This window comes from Cyanistes caeruleus, chromosome 2 (genome assembly GCF_971803275.1).
Source record: "Cyanistes caeruleus chromosome 2, bCyaCae1.hap1.1, whole genome shotgun sequence".
NCBI classification, from domain to species: Eukaryota; Metazoa; Chordata; class Aves; order Passeriformes; family Paridae; genus Cyanistes; species Cyanistes caeruleus.
In genome coordinates this window covers 23,300,007-23,316,692 of record NC_141702.1, presented here as the reverse complement: position 1 = coordinate 23,316,692, position 16,686 = coordinate 23,300,007, and the positions used below count along the sequence as shown (strand labels likewise).

The 16,686-nt window shown below is 34.3% G+C and overlaps 1 protein-coding gene across 3 annotated transcripts in view; it reads right to left on the bottom strand.

Moving 5' to 3' along the window:
* Positions 1–16,686, bottom strand: part of MCPH1 (microcephalin 1) — a 132,341-nt gene that overhangs the window by 107,727 nt on the left and 7,928 nt on the right. For all 3 annotated transcript variants that reach the window (XM_086876030.1, XM_086876031.1, XM_086876032.1), the window contains exons 4-9: positions 13,721–13,805; positions 13,090–13,210; positions 12,651–12,791; positions 11,575–11,670; positions 8,367–9,371; positions 1,390–1,502 (exon numbers count right to left, since the gene is read on the bottom strand). In XM_086876030.1, the coding sequence (XP_086732156.1) occupies positions 1,390–1,502; positions 8,367–9,371; positions 11,575–11,670; positions 12,651–12,791; positions 13,090–13,210; positions 13,721–13,805 (1,561 nt within the window). The remainder of the gene's footprint in view (positions 1–1,389; positions 1,503–8,366; positions 9,372–11,574; positions 11,671–12,650; positions 12,792–13,089; positions 13,211–13,720; positions 13,806–16,686) is intronic.

Below are 16,686 nucleotides of genomic sequence, written 5' to 3'. Positions count from 1 at the left end.
TTATTGCAGGAAAGAATGTGTTCTGGCATACCAGCCCGGTTGGTTTCTTTGAATTATTCAAACCGTGCTATCATTTGTATTTCTTCCTTAGCCTTTCTGGCTACAAAGTCACATTTATAATTTCTTTCTAATTCTACCTTCCCAACACTTCAGTACAATAATTATGTTGGGATCAAAAGAGAAATTAGTCAAAATTAGGACTGATGTATAATGGTCTTGCTGAGTAATTTCACTGGAGAAGGAATCAGTGCCAACAACCCTGACAAATCTCCAAGTGCACTTTCTCCAAATACCCTTAGAAAGAGCCATTAAGTGTGGTTGTGGATTTACATGCAGCTGCTTTAGTCAGATTTCTGTGCCAGGAAATGAAACTATTCTGGAGAGATACTTTAGCCTAAAGAGTACATTGTCTTAAATGCTTCTATATTTCTAGAGTGATTTACACATTCTAGTTATTAATTTTATACGTAATATATTTAGGAAAATAAAGGGAATAAATATTAAAAAAAACTAAAAAGTAGTAAGATGCAGACAAGTTAAATAATCATTTTAATCCAGAGATCACTGACCCATGAAGATTAATATCCAATCTTCAGGATGTTTATAATGTTGAACAACTTAGTAACTGCACCTGCACAAAACCTTTACATAAAAGTTTCAAAATCTGTGATCAGTCTCTTTTAAACTCCACCAGTATCTACAAATGAAACACCTAACTTATTTCATATCGTTAAAAACAGCAGACATCCTTTAGTGCTTTAGGACTTTCCACTCTCAAAAGAACACAGCACTCATTTCAATTGTGAATTGCTACTTATTGATTATAAGAACTAATATTTATTTTTCTGATCAGTTTTATATTTACTTAAAAGACTTTTACAAAGGAAAACACTTTAAAAAAGATTCAGTGCTGACTCAATCCTCTCTCCCCTTTTTACAGCTAAATTGAGCTCAAATACTAAATTAAGAAATTTATCAGAACCTAAAAGAAAATCTTGCATAAATCCTTATTCAGCAGAAACATCCATTGGCAATGATCCAGTATAAAACAAATAAAAAAAACCTGCTGCATTTAGGAACTCCTCTAAAATGGACAGGCATCTTTTCAGGTAACTTCAGTGGCTTTTCAGCTATTTTCGGTTTGAGCTGGCTTGCCAACCTCCTTTACGATGTCAGCTTGGCATGAACTCAGCCAGCACAAGTTACCAGAGAGCTCAGTTTTATCAGTATACACCAAGACCATGAGCATAATATTTCAAGAAAAGTGAGATTCAGGAAAGTTTCAAAATTGATACTGCAAAAGAGAATTTACTTTAATTTTTGTATATACAAAGGGACTCTGATCCTCCACTGAAGATCTTAACAAAGCAAATGTTCAGTTAAACTGACCTTTTGGAGTCTTCCAGCTTTTCTTAAGTCCCCAGTGTGCTTATTCTTTTGTTCATCAAAGATTTTGCAAGAGCCGTAAGTAACATGACACTCTGACACTTCATTTTCACCACCTAGAAACCAAATTTAGAAACTTAAAATGAAAAATGCAATCTTATGAAATGGGACTGCAACCTATTATTTTATCATAGCACAGTGCTATGTACCCTTAAGATACTTCTTAATAATTTGTACCAGTTATTTTCTCACTATATTTCAGTTAGGGAAAAAAAGGAATGACACTCAAGGATCTGACTTAATCCCTGAATATCTATTCTTATTAAAAAACCCAGTTGTAAAACTCTCAATTTCCTATATTCTGAAAACCATGTATTAACTACAAGTAGAGAATATGCTAAATTGCTTTCTAATTATTATAAAATGTGCAATTTTTCTGCAGAGATATTTGGGTATGAAGCTTCAGTGGCTAGACCTTCACATCAACACTTTCAGCACACACTTTATCTAAAATGATACGAAGGTCTGAAAGCTCTTTTCAAACACTTTGCATGCAAATCTAGCAAACTGTTAGCAGCCAAGGATTCTATGTACATAAAGGCATTATCAGACCATCCATAAGAATGCACTCTGTCAAAAAGCAGTACTTTTCATTATGCATTTTATGAATTAATACTATTTAATTCTTCAACTCTGTCAGGATGAGTTTCCTAAGAACTAAATAAACTCCTAAATCATTTGAAAAAATAGCTTACCTGCCTAAGATGAAAAATTTTGATCTATCTTTTAAATAATTAAGCTTTAATTACTCTAAATTTAGGGAGAGAATTTTTCCCAAATGCCACTCAATCGTCTATTTTAGAGCACTTATTCATTTTTCACTTCAAAGAAATGGATGAGATCAATTAAAGAAAGTTTAGTTAGTGATTAAAGTGGCCTAAAATTAGCTCCTGTTAACAAAGTTTCTTTGATTATTTTTTGGAAAATACTGAAGGGTACTATCCCCCTATTTAGAATGTATATATAACTAAGAAGTATTTGTTTTTCCTCTGTCAGCTACTTAAACTCTTAATTCTTGAGGTGACAGATCACCAAATTACAATCCATTATGGTTACTCATTTAAAAATTATAATCTTTAAACTAGTCAAAATTTATTGCAGTAATTTTTGTGTGATAAATGAAAACCTGGTTTTCAGGTAAAATTGTTGATTTAAATTCAATATTTAGGTATATAGTGTCATGCAATCAAGACGTAACTAATAGCTATGTTAATTTTATTCACTGAGGCCCATCATTTTCAATCACTAAGGAAGACTGATGGCAAGTAGGAGAAAACATCTTGCTACACAATAAAGAAAAAAATTGCCTCTTTTTGCATAAACCCCAGAACTATTAAAGATGTACTTTGAATCTTAAGAAAACCCTAATTACATGACTACATAAGATGTAAGATCATGTACTCCACCACTTTACCCACAGTAGTCTCTGGTAATTTCCATTAGGTTATTTCAGGTTTTGGGGGGTTTTTTGAGGGGCAGCTTGGCTTGGGGCCTAACAGTGAAAAGTGGCATAATAGTCTTTTTACTGGCCTTGGCTGAATTCTCATGCTCCACAGCACTTGTCCCACTTGGGCTTAAAGTCTTAAAACCTGTTTGTTTGAACTTCTTTCCCATTAGGGTTCATTCCAGTGGGTTCTTCATATTTACAGGAAAGCAGGAACAGAGGATAATGTCCCTTATCTCTGCTTATCAGCTCACGGATCTTAGGCACTACATTAATAAGGGCTATTCTTTGCTATTACATTCCTGTTTATCAGCACTTCTCAAGTACTTTACAGCTTTTCCATCCTATAGGTCTCAAACTTCACTATTTTCTGTTTTTTTCCTGATTACTTCTTTTTAAAGCAGTCACTCAGGTAAAAATAATGAGTTTTCATCTTTAGCAGCTTTTCCTAGAGGACTTTAAAGTTGACAACGTTTTAAAGCAATTGCATCCAGTGTTAGGTCTCCCTGAACTAAGTTCAATATGCAGGTAACTCCTGCCACAGTGGTTCATGAGATCCCCTAAATGCTCTTCCAAAACACTGCTGAATGATTGGCACCAAAATCAACAACTGAGCCCTCTGAAGCATTGCCACAAACTAGAGTGGTTTTACTTTTCAATTTAAGCTTCTACTCATTCATGATAATTTTAACACCAATGAGAAGTTTTGAACCAGAATATTATCTATAAAATTCCATTAGATATTTCCATTGAATTGAAAGGCAATGATTAGGGCAAAATGAGGTAGTCCTGCTTGATCAAATAAACCATGTCTATCTAATAAAATATTTTTCTATAGTATAGTTCTCTACTTTAAAAATATTGTTATGAAGTGTCACTTAAATTAAGCTATGTTGTATCTACTATTTTGTACTTATCCATAGAGGTATTTACCCCAACTATGAAGGAATTAAGTCCAAATTTCTCATCATTAGTAATCCTTAAGGTACACATGCATAAATATTTAATACCTTGTGTTGTTATTATTATTGTAGATATTACTGAGGCATGGGAAAACACCAAGATTTTTTTATACAGAACATAATTTCTTCAAGTCTTCTGAAAATGTATGAGTCCCCCCAGATCCTCAGAGAGAGCCTGCTGATGGTTTATAAAAATTTGATGTGTCTTGGTATGTGCTCTAGGACAAGTGCCACCAGGCTTTGGCAAATTTGACTACATCAAAATAATCCTCAACCTGTTCCTCTACCCAGAAACACTTGTCCTCTTTTGTTTTATTAGTTACAAATCAACTTTTTGTGAGGATAAATGAAACAAGGAGTCAAGGAAAAAACAGTTTTCTTCTTTATGCCTCATTTGTTTTTTAAAAGGACATAATAAAAGGTCAATGGAGGACATTATAAAATATTTTTAGTGAGATTATCTTCTTCCAAAGCTGAAAAAAACCAAAAGACACATCTAATCTAAGGAAGTTTTCACACGTGTGCTTTTAAAGACATAAACAGTATTTTAGCAGCATTAAGCCACATAGGACCTAGAACCTAAGGTAAAACTCATTAATCTAAATTAAACACAATGATTTATTGCACCAAATAACAGATACTGATATTCCAGATTTTCCATCTTAACACTGAACTACACTGATTACAGCACAATGGGTCTTAGTTTTGCTAATTAAGATAATATTTGCCTTCCACATTACCATTAATATATAATATTCACTCGGAAAACCTTAAGTTTATTTTTAAGACTAAAAGTAATGCTAAGTCTGAGCTCAAATTTCTAAATGATGTTAGCATGATAAAAGCTCAAGAGAGTATACTCTTGCATTCCTTGCACATTATTATTTATTGTTGTAGCTTTCAGATGAAGAGTCCATGACCTGGAGTAAAATGAAAATAAGTAGCAGTGTTTATTCCAGCAGAACAACTGGGCAGCGTTGAATGTGCTCTACAAAGGAACCTGAAGCTTGCTACCACATAAGCAGTAGGCCTTGAAAATTTGGTTTCAGATTAGCTTGCATATTACACTTGTACTTTAAAATGAATTGTTCCAAGTAGTCCATGGAAAGAAAGCTTATCAAATCTTCTTGTCATTAAAGATACTGGGTAAAGGTACCACTGACATAAAATCACAACAAAAAAATGGGCAAGAAAAATATTTGATATTTAAAACATTTACAGATATAACATTTTATATGGCTATTTGATTACTCCTAAACATATATCTATATCTATATATATGATGAATTAAGAGAATTTATTAGTTTTTAAAAATATACTGGATTTGCCAGCTTACAACTAATGTACAATATACAGGAAAAAAACCCCCAAAACATTTACTATTTATTTACTAATAGGAGCAAGGAGCAACTTACATTTAATTAAGAAAAGGAAATGCGTAATTCTTAATTTATAAAAATCAATTATTCCATCATAGAGAATCAGGAGTAAGTGTAATACAATATTTTAATTTTCTTCTGCAAAACTTGCATTATTAGGGAAAACACAACTTCTCTTACATTATTGATTCCTTCCATTTTTAAATGAGCTCATTCAAGCTGTCAAACTTGAGGTGCTACTTGACTGTGCAAAAGATGCATGAAGCTGAATGTACCATACATGGGAAAACGGACATCAATGATATAACACAAATATTACTAAAATCACTACAAACACAAACTGAGATTTACAGACATTCCTAAAAAAAAGGATAAAAAGTATAAACATTGAATAACTTATGTTTGCGGAATCATATTATTTTTTGTCCTCTAAAATCTATTAGTTTAAACACATTGTCCAGCATGAAAATAAAAGTGTGACATGCTAGAACAGTGATCATAATTCAGTTGCTAGAATTTAAAAGTTATAATTAAATCTAAAATTAACTGTAATAACTAAGTTTAAACATAGCAAATAAACCTGAGAGCTCAAAAAGCATTTGAACAATTCTCTTAGGCACATGGTGTGATTCTTGAGGCTGTCCTGTGCAGGAGCTGGACTTTGGTGATCTTTGTGGGTCCCTTCTTTCCATCTCGGAATGCTCCGTGATTTTTCTGCTTCCCTATTTGTTTCCATGACTATATAATGAAAACTAGACTCTTCTTTGACATGATGAACTATACAATTTAAGGATCATCTCATAGTACACTGACACATGGCAAAAAGCCACATAAAGTGGGTTCATATATTACATAGAATCGTCAAATGGTTTGGGTTGGAAGGGACCATCTATTTCCAACTCCATTGCAATAGACAGGGATACTTTCCACTAGACCAGGTTACTCAGAGCTCCATCCATCCTCACCTTGAACACTTCCAGGGATGAGGGGTCCACAACTTCTTTGGGCTATCTGTTCCAGTGCCTCAACACACTCATTTTTTCCTAATATCTAACTTAAGCCTACTCATTTTCATTTTAAGACCATTCACTTTTTTCCCATTACAACATGCCCCTATTAAAAGTCTTTCAGCTTTCTTGTAAGCCTCCTTTAGGTACTGGAAAACTGCTCTTAGGTCTCCTCAGAGCCTTCTCTTCTCCAGGCTGAACATTTCAAATTTTCTCAGTCTTCATAGGAGGTGCTCCAGTCCTTAAATCATCTCTGTGGCCTGCTCTGGGCTTGTTCTAACAAGTCAACTTCTTGTTTGTGCTTGGGGCTCCAGAGCTAGAGGTCTCAAACCTCTATTTCTCCTACAGCAGGCATTTCTTTATTCCCCAATCCCTGCTTTCACCTGCTGCAACATGGGTGGTGTGGCTGAAGCACTTGCTGGTGAAGCCTGGATCAAACCATGGTGAGTATGTCAGCCTTCTCCACACCCTGGTAACTACCATTCCTTAGAGGACCCATATTTTCCCTAGTCTTTCTTTTGTTGCTGATGCACCTAAATAAGCTTTTTTTATTTACCCTCAGAACCTTGGCCAGATTTACTTCTGATAGTGCTTTAGCCTTTCTAATCAGACCCATGGCTGTCCAATTTCTTTGTCTTCCTCCCAGGCTACCTGTCCCTGCTTCTGCTCTTTGAAAACTACCTGTTTGTGCTAAAGATTGTCCAGGAGCTCCATGTTCATCCATGCAGACCTCCTGGCACTCTTCCATGTCATCTTTGTAGAGATGTGCTGTTGTTCAGTCTGGAGGAGACAATCCTAAAATATCATCCCTTGGGTACCTCTTCCCATGGTATTCTACCAAGCAAATCCCTGGTGAAGCCGAAGTCTGCTCTCCTCAAGTCCAGGGTAGTAAGCTTGCTGTATGCCCTCCTCACTGCCCCAAGGTCTTGAACTCTAGAATTTCATGGTCACTGCAGCCAAGGCTGTCCTTGAGCTTCACATTCGTCACCAGCACCTCCTTCTTGGTGAGAACAAGATCCAACATATCACCTCTATGGCTCATTTATCACTTGGAGCAGAAAGTTGTCAATTATCGGTGTACATTTATACCTGTATAACGTATACCTGCATCCACTGTTTTTTAAACTACGTTATAAATTATGCACTCCAGATATTAAAATACAGGTGTAATGAACTCAAAATGGCAGCTCACAGCTCAGCAGCTTATTACTCACACGTATAGGCACAGTCATGATTCAACCTTTCAACTGAATTTTATAAGTCTGATAGCAAGTTTGTTGAGTGCTTTAAGTTAATAATTACTTTTATATAATTAATTGATGCACTACTACAGAATTTTCTAGGAAAGATATATTATTAAAATACAAAATTATAGTTACAAAAATTCAACCCTATGTAAAGCTTGACAAAGCTCAAGATATCAAAATCAGAAAATTATTCTAATGTAAGTTAGGAGCATCTTCCAAGGAAGTTCCTGAGATTCTATATTTTAGTATACATTTACATTAAAATACTTTATGCTAAATCAACTTGAAAATGCTTAAATATAGAAAAATACTCTTAAAATTATTATTAAAAATTAATATTAGTTCCATATAAAAAAGTCATGGTTGAAAAATATGCTTCCATTGCAACTCTTGCAGGTCCTATTTCATCTTCACCACACAAGAAATTGCTAACTCAAATATCTTTTTTCCACCAGAGATTTTATGATCTTAACTGCAATTTTTGTAACAATTTTCACTTGTGAAGTAAAAATAGTTTGAACAAGGGGAACATATGATGAGACTCTGGTTTCTTAAACAGATTTTGAGTAGCAACATGAAATTAGGAGATTAGGAGAAAAGAAGGTTTAACATTACTTTTGTTGTGTATAGTGGGCAGTTTCCTTATCTCTTATGACTTTGTGCTTGTAAGGTATGGGAAAACAAATGTGTGTTCTTTTGGATTCTATGCATTCATTTATTTTACTCAGTAATAAAATCAGTGCCACAGTATTTTCTTCTTCTGGTGTATTTCTGAAGTATTTTTCGTTTTGGAATGGCAGTCCATTTTGCAATTTAGTTGCATTAGTATATCTAAGGCAGTATAGCATCTTTTGATTTTCCAGCTCTATGTAGTAACTTACCAGCAGTATGAGCACAGTCATTAACACTGTTGTAGGATTTTTCATGAGCATGCTGTGGAAGCCTGTCCATATCATCAGTATCTAGAGCTCCTCCAGTGTCATCTTTTTCATCACCTGATATATTTAATGGTATGCGTCCTGGATGTTTATCTGGTTTGATTTTTTTCTTTACTGGAAAATCATTCACTGAAATAGACGAATTCCTACTTTTCTTAGTAGTTATGCAGTTATGTAGCTCACTGAAACTCACATCATGCAGGTCCATGCTTGTAAAAGAGTCTTTGGAACAAACTTCAGGAGGATTCTGTGATTCCTTCGGTACTTGTATCTGTACTTCATTTCCATTTGAATTAGATGATGAAAAGAAATCTTCATAAGAAGCCTCTTCAGTGCAGTAAGACTTGCTATATGTAGTAACTGCTTGCAAGAACCCCTTAGAGCCTGATGCACGAAGTTCTGAGGTAGCCAGCTTAAAACTTGGTAATGTTTGTAGTTTCCTCCTCTTCTTGTCTTTAAGAACACAATCATTTCTGTCAACAGGGAAGCTTTTATCCAGTGAACACGTATTTAAGTCTTCACTACTCATAGGTGAATTAGAGAGACTGTCAATCAAAGCAGGAACAGTATTTAACTGGACTGTTTTTTTAGAAAGAGTAATATTACCAAAGCCCTCGAGAAGAGAACTTCTATTTGCAACTGAAGTTGTTTTGGTCTTCTCGTTCTTCTGATTTTTCTTTGGAAATTTTAAACATTTCTTTCCTAAAGACAATCTATGATCCAAAGTATGCTGTATAATCTGTTTCTTTGTTAAACTTCTGGCACGTTGTTTTGGTGTTAAGCTCGTCTGCTCATTGCTACATGATGGAGAATTCACTGATGCACTTACAGATAAATGAATATCAGTCCAAGTATCACAGTCATGTTCTGCTGCCTCTGTTCTCTGACTCTTCTCAGTTCTCCAAAGATAATCACAACTTGAGTTCAAGCAGTCTTCCATTTGTTCTTCTGCAAAACAAAAAAATGTGGCAATATAAATGTATTGAACAAATCAAAAAGAGTATCAATTTCTTAGTGAAATATAAAAGGAATTCCTGAACTGAAAAAACAAAGATTTAACCACTTCTCTGGATATTACATGTCAAGGCAACAAAAACTAAACAGAATATGGATTAGAAACAAAGCACGTTCTATGTTGACAAGAACCTACAACAGTTTTAGCTATTTTATCCCCTTATCTGGTCATAAGCACCCACAAGTTCCATTCTGTTTTCTTGAAATAAAGCAGCAAAGGAACTCGATACTCTTCTTGCATTTGTAGAGAAAGCAAGATTATATTCTGATAAAGTTAGCTTTAGTAACAGTGGAAACTCATTAAAAATTTTTGCTACCACAGCATTAGCACCACCTTGAAGATTTTGCATTTAAGATGGAATTAAATACAATACCATACTATCAATCACATACATCAATACAATGTACAAAAACAATTAGGATTACTTCTTGTAGCTATTCTTATGAAATTAATTTGTGTTAGGTATTATACAGAATCTATTCATAACTCTTCACAATAAATTCCTCTGAAACAAGCTAGTATTTCTGATTAATCAACGTGCATTTTTTAAAATCCTGTTGTTCTGCAATAAAATGATTGCAGCACATGCTTTTGCTTAAGTAGATGATGAGTGCAACATCACAGCAATACTCCTTCTGTAAGTTCTCCTGTAGGTGTAAGGGGAAGTCTTGATGCTATTTGCTTACTCAATATAGATAATATTTTTAAACATATGGTGTAGCTAACTGTATTAAGAAAAATAAAACATATGGAGAGAAATTCCACATTATATGATCAGTCTCTCATACTGACAACTGACAAAGTCAGCTTCAATCCTCAAATTAACCTGGCTTCTTGAACTTTCCAAACCGTTACTAACCAGACTCATATCTCTTAGGCACAAACAAAGGGGCCACTGTCGCAGAGTGCCGGAGATGAAAGCTACACTAAATGCTGTTATGGGAATTTCTGGTCTGTTCTTAGTGTAAAATTACATTGTGCAGTTGCAAAGCTGAAGGGACATATGCAAGGCAAAGCTCTCAAATCACAATGTTCTACCTCATCAGCTACCAAAGTAAAATAGTTTGCTGGAACAGCTAAACTACTTTCAGTGTTCAGCTATCACTTTTCACTAATATTGCATGAAGACATAACAAGCTGTCGCAGGCTGCAAGAAACCCACCGCGTTCTTAGATAAGCCAACATGTCAGAACTCCTGTACGACGTGAGTAAAATACAAAACCTCAAAACAAAATGTGGTATACCTTACTGTTAGGGAGAACAGAGAGCAGGCAAACTGCTCTAGTGGCCCTCATTACAAATTCTAAAGACTCCCTTCTCCTCCTCACTTTCCTACTGAGATCAAGGCCAGCATCTGACTTGAGCTTTTTGTCCCAGTGACTGACAGATGACAGGAGGTCTGAAGCACAAACTTTCTGCATACATAATCAATACTATTAAGATGTTCACTGATGTACCTCAACAGACTTCACAATCTTCTATCTTATGCCCTGCTAATACACCAAAACACAGGAACAAACTCCTAACTTAACAAGAATGATTTTATAAGGTTCTTACCTTGCTCACGAATTATTTTAATCTATCTTAAACCATAAAACATTAAAAAAGCCAATTTATTTTTATTCTTGTTATTTTCTCAAACTTGACTACATAAGCTGAAAAACACATTAGGCTAACTTTGAAATTGAAGTTCTTCAACTGAAAATTTGGAAGACATTTCAGTTCTTTCAGGTCCTCATTACCCTCATTCAGATCTCTTTTAAGCTTCCCACATTACACTCTTCGCTGTTCACTCTGTGTACTATATACGATCACTGTTAAGAGCAGAGAAAATTGATACCATGTAGGACAAAAAATTATTAATAGGGAATGGTATGAGTAGAGAGGAGGAAGTGAAGCAAGCAATACAGCATTAAGGCAGAGCATTTACCCAGCAGTATTCCTTATGCTCCATTTTTCTTGACTTCTTAGTACAACATACTTTCTTTAGTAAGGAAAAACTAAAGATAATTCTGTTTTAAATATAAAAGATAGAGAAAATAGATACAGTTCTCATTTCAGTATACAGCACTTTCTGAAGTAAGAAATAAAGGCCATGTATTATTTTTAATTTCTGTAATATATTGTGTTCATTACCAGGTAGCAACACATCTTCTGAATTAGTTAAGATACGAGTAGAAAGTGAGTAGTCTCCTGGTGAGGTACTTGGAAGTCTTTGAGTCATTTGTGAACCTAAGAATACAAAAAAGCTATTAGAAATTTGTAAGCATTTTTCCTAGGAAACTCAGCAGCATAATATTTTTCTGAAACTAAAGAATAACATCAAACTATTTAGAAATTATTACCGGTATTTTTAAGGCCTGCTGAGACATTTTACTAAAGAATCTGTAAAATCATGCAATTGGCAATCATATCTTGATATAGCAGAAATGTTTTTAATGTTTGAAGGTTTACCTTAAAATTTGGAGAGAAAATAAATACAGTCCTCACTAAAATAAACTGAGATTTAATTTTTTATCCATGTATTACTGTTTCTTTAGTTTCACAACTATTTTTGAAATCAGAAATTGACAGTCTAGCTGACACACGTCTTAAAACTTCAAATACTTTGGATTCCACCCCACCAAAAAATGTTGCACATTCAACATTTTTGCAGTAACTGGTGAAACCTAATGACTTAGACCGTAATATTTTCTCAATAAAGTAATGCAAACACTAAAAAACAACCCTGACAACTACAATCTAGGTTTAATTAATAAGAATATGCATTTTAAAATTAACTAGATTTATTTTATAAGGTTATTCAAATTTTTTTTCTTTTTTAAGTCCTGTTCTTCAGTACTTGGACAGGTATCTCATCAGTTTTGGGCTCCTTTTTAAACTGTTGATGTGGGAGTAATAGCATTACAATCTTTGTTATGCACAGCATCCCCATTTAGAGAAAATAAGGAAATAAGATTTAGAGTCTCACTGTAAAGTTTAATCAAGAGGTGATAATATAAATTTACTTTGAAATAGAAAGTCTATCTTAAACATTAGTCCTCTTGAGCAGTCTAGTGATCAAAAAATTATTTTGCAACCACTGTCCCAGACATGCAATCAAGATATGAAAAAAAATTCTAAAGGCAAGAGCACAGGTGCACAAAAAAGTCAGCAATAAAACCAGCAGCCATTTGTGCATGTTCATAAGTAAGTAAAATTCAACTTCTTACCCGTAGGAGAAAGATTCTCTCTTTTTTCTTTAATATCCTTTATTCTTCTTTCCATTGCATTGCACTGAGCTTTTATCTTATTAACAGGACTGTATATAAGTGAACCATTGTCTTCAAATAATAAAACTGGTACATCTGTTTCTACACAAAGAAATTGTATTTATATATTAATATTTAAATGACGTAAGAGCTTGAGATTAAGTTTCTTTCTTTTTATTCCATAAAACTTGGCAAAAATAGTTTTCTTAGATCTAAGATCATTACAGATGCCTTAACACAACAGAACTGCAAATAACTCTGTAAAAATTAAATCAATTTTATTTCTCATGGCAAGATACAAAAGACTCAAAAAACCCCAACCAACAAACACCAAAACCTCATCAAGTGCTTTAAAAAAAAAACTTCAAATATTTGAATCTTAGTAAAAAATAGTTCTTACCAGCATTAACTGCTGTCTTTTGTAGGGCTAATTCTTTAGCCATTTGGTTTAGTCTTCTCTGAAGCTTTCTATTTTTTTCTGGAGTTTGTTCAACATAGTCTTTTGGCTGCATACATTTGTGCTAGAAGATAGACAAAACCCTTAATTATACATATAGAACTGCCAAAATAATGATACCTCCTCCTCCTATTTTGCCTACCACTTTGTCATGGTATTGATTATTGGTATTTATGCTGCTTATCACCTCCTTTAGAACCACAGGTAACTGCAGAAAAAAGCATTTTGCAAAGTAATCTTTAATACTAATTAAGAAAGAATCTAACAAACATTTTTTATTTGCTTGCAGCAAAGTTAAAGATTTAAAGATAGTCTTTTAAAATAATAGTATTTGTTGCAACTCTGTAAAACATAAGCCACATAGTAGTCATTTTTTTGATTACTCATCATTATATAATTTGAATTGAAATCTCTACTATTATATATCTCTATTATATAATTTGAATTGAATACTCTACTCAGATAGAGTTTACAGAATGTTCTGAAAATAGTTCAAATGCTTGAGGTCAAAAAGCCAAGTTCAAACTTTAAAGTTTTTTATTGTAGGCACCCCCCAAAAAAATCACATACTTACTTTTTTTATTGGTATTAGAAATCCCTCATTAGTGTCTACTGCAGGAAATAGGGATTCATCAACATGGGCTCCAGTTTCTCGACACCTGTACAGTAAATTGGAGAAGGTTTTGTGAGTTTTTATTTTCTCAGTTTTGTTTGAAGAATGAGAACTTTTATTGCAAGAAGAGTTGTCTGAGTCCTGCAATAATGAAACACCAACCCCTTCTAAGTGTGTTAAGTACCTGCTTTAAGGTAGGTACTGTAACGTTACCCCCTCCCGTCGTTCCCCAGTCTATCTACTACAAATAGATATAGAATAGATAGAAATACAAATCTATGACAAATATGTGATCCAAATTTTTGTGCCAATGATGTCCTCCAAATTGCTGCTCTGGAAGGGCAAGATTCCCACTCGTGTTATTTTCCACACCCTTCCAAGCTGCTGGATTGCCCTTGCAGCAGCCGCTCGTGTGGCTCTGGTGACACCTAGTGATGGAACTGCTACACAGTGTGAGCCTGTACAGTTAAGGCCTCATCCTCACTTGGCTTGGAATGGACGAGAAAGATGTACCACTGCAGGTATTTGTCAAAGTCACTGAATTTAGAGTTCTCAGGGGCATCAAAAAGAGAGATTAAGCAGCTGGACTTCAGTGACTGTTATTAAATTCTGGGTAATAACCAGACGTAGACTACATGAAAAGTTATGTTAATTCAGAGATGTAATTGATACAGAAAAGCTAAACAGCAGAAAATTTTAGCATTAAATCTATGAATCTTTTACTTTGCAAACAAATCTGAATGCAAATGATTTATAAAACTTATTTGTGGGATGAGTTATCCTGCTAAGAAAACACAGGTAGAGCGTCACAATTACACATTTGATGCCGAAGTATTAAGTGTTCCTAATTTGGGCAGATCGTAGCTATTCCATTCTATATTGGGTTCTTTTTGTTCCCAGATTTTGGAGGTTTTTTTGGCTGCTCACTGAAGTATTTGTGTTGAAGAAGCAGTAAAAAACTTTTTCTCAGTGACCCCAAAGCTGTCGCTCATTTTGCATTACACTTTAAATTTTTTTACATGATAGCAAGTCCTTGACTTTTGTTTACTATTTTTAAAGTTAGACATAATTATCATTTTTAGAAAGAAAAAAAAAAGAAAAAAACCCCAAAAATAAAGCAAAAGCAAACAACTGTTTGAAAATTCAAAATAACTTTACTCTGCAGTTACAAATTTTTCTGATTTTCAATTTTCATCTTAAAGGGTTGTCTTCTCAAATTACCTCCTAAACTGTAGAACTGTATACAGTTTAGGCCCAAACAGGTGCTCATACATAGAGCAAAAGCTTCCAATAAAAGCTGGAGGCTTAAATCATTGGAGAGAGCACTAGAAATCCACTAAAAATTCAACCAGGCAATGATCACTAAATACTGCACAAACCCTTCAAATGTTTCAGGCTTTTATAGAGAAATCTAAGTATTACAGCACTTTTCAGCTCATAGGGCATACTCTTCTGAGCAGCTCAAGCACTGCTCAGGGGAAGGCAACACTGGGGTACAAGTCTAACAGGCTGGAAATAGGGGTTCACTAGCTGTTAAATGTGAAAGAATTTTCCACATGTGAGAAGAATCAAGAATTGCTGGACTAATTGTATATTACTTGCTTCCTTGTCTGGTATTTTCAGAGCTCAAACACCAAGAAGTAGCATCCAGATTCAATACCATATACTGCCACATCCTTTAGTATCCAATATGAAGATTCCCAAGAGCATGTAATGAAAACAAAAGCCAAACATTCCCAGTTTACTGTGCTCCACAGATTTCAGGTCATCAGATGGTTAGATGCAATATTATAGTTGGGTTTTGAAAAAATGAAGTGTTTAATTGCTTCAGTAATTTTTTAAACCCATGTAAATCCTTGCTCATTATGATTCTGCAATAAGGAGTTCTACAACCTAACCCTGTGTTACTAAAACCCATCATTTACTGTTTTCTCTGAATCTGCCTTCAGGTATATTCATGTAACGCTTTACAATTTTTCTGCTGGAAAGGAAAATATACATTCATTTCCCATTCAGCCTCTCTACATAAACCTTCGTGTTCACAGTAGTCTCCCTCCTCCACTCCTTTTCCAGACTGAAATATTCTTGTCTCTTCAATCACATCTTGTAAGAAAACTATTTTATATAAACTTCAGTAAAACTCATTGCCATCCTCTGGCAACATTCCAAATATAACCACGATAAAATGCTGTCATTCCACTATATGAAGTTTTATGTTCTATTTAATTTGATTTTTGACTACTGCTGAGGTAATAATGCTATGAAAATGTCTACTGTAAATACCAAAATGCAATGATCATCTTTCTGATATGCTTAAGTGGACTGCTTTACACAGTCTTCTTTATACCTGCAAGAATTTTATTCCTTTCAGTCTTAGTTTCTTAACAGAATTTCTTCCATTTTAAATAGACACCTTTTTAAATGTAAGCAGTCATAGAATTTCTTGGGTTTTGTGTTCCATCATGAACACTTATACTGTAGTATAATTAATTATATTAATCAAGACCAAGTAACAACTAACATGGTTTTGCACTGCACTCCTAAAGGAGTCACCAAACCCCAGCCTACAACCTGAAAGTTGACAGGTACTATTATCTTGCTGATATAACATTTCACAGTTTTTCTGACCATTTTGAGAATGTTCCACTTGCTACTGAATGAAGCAGCTGGTTAATCAAGCCATCTTTTTTAGCAGTGCTAAAACTCTGCATGAGTTACTTACACAGTTATCAGGTTCAAACTAAGTTTCCATTCACAAAGGACCACAATTGTATGGGTACATACTATTCAGCCCTTCCTATTTATACTGTTACATTTACAGAGTCCAATGGACTGTCTTCTGCCTACTAGTGTCTGAGACACGGATGTACTAGACATGTAACGTAGTCAGGCAACCTGGTTCTTAATACAAAAACCAAAAATTAGTA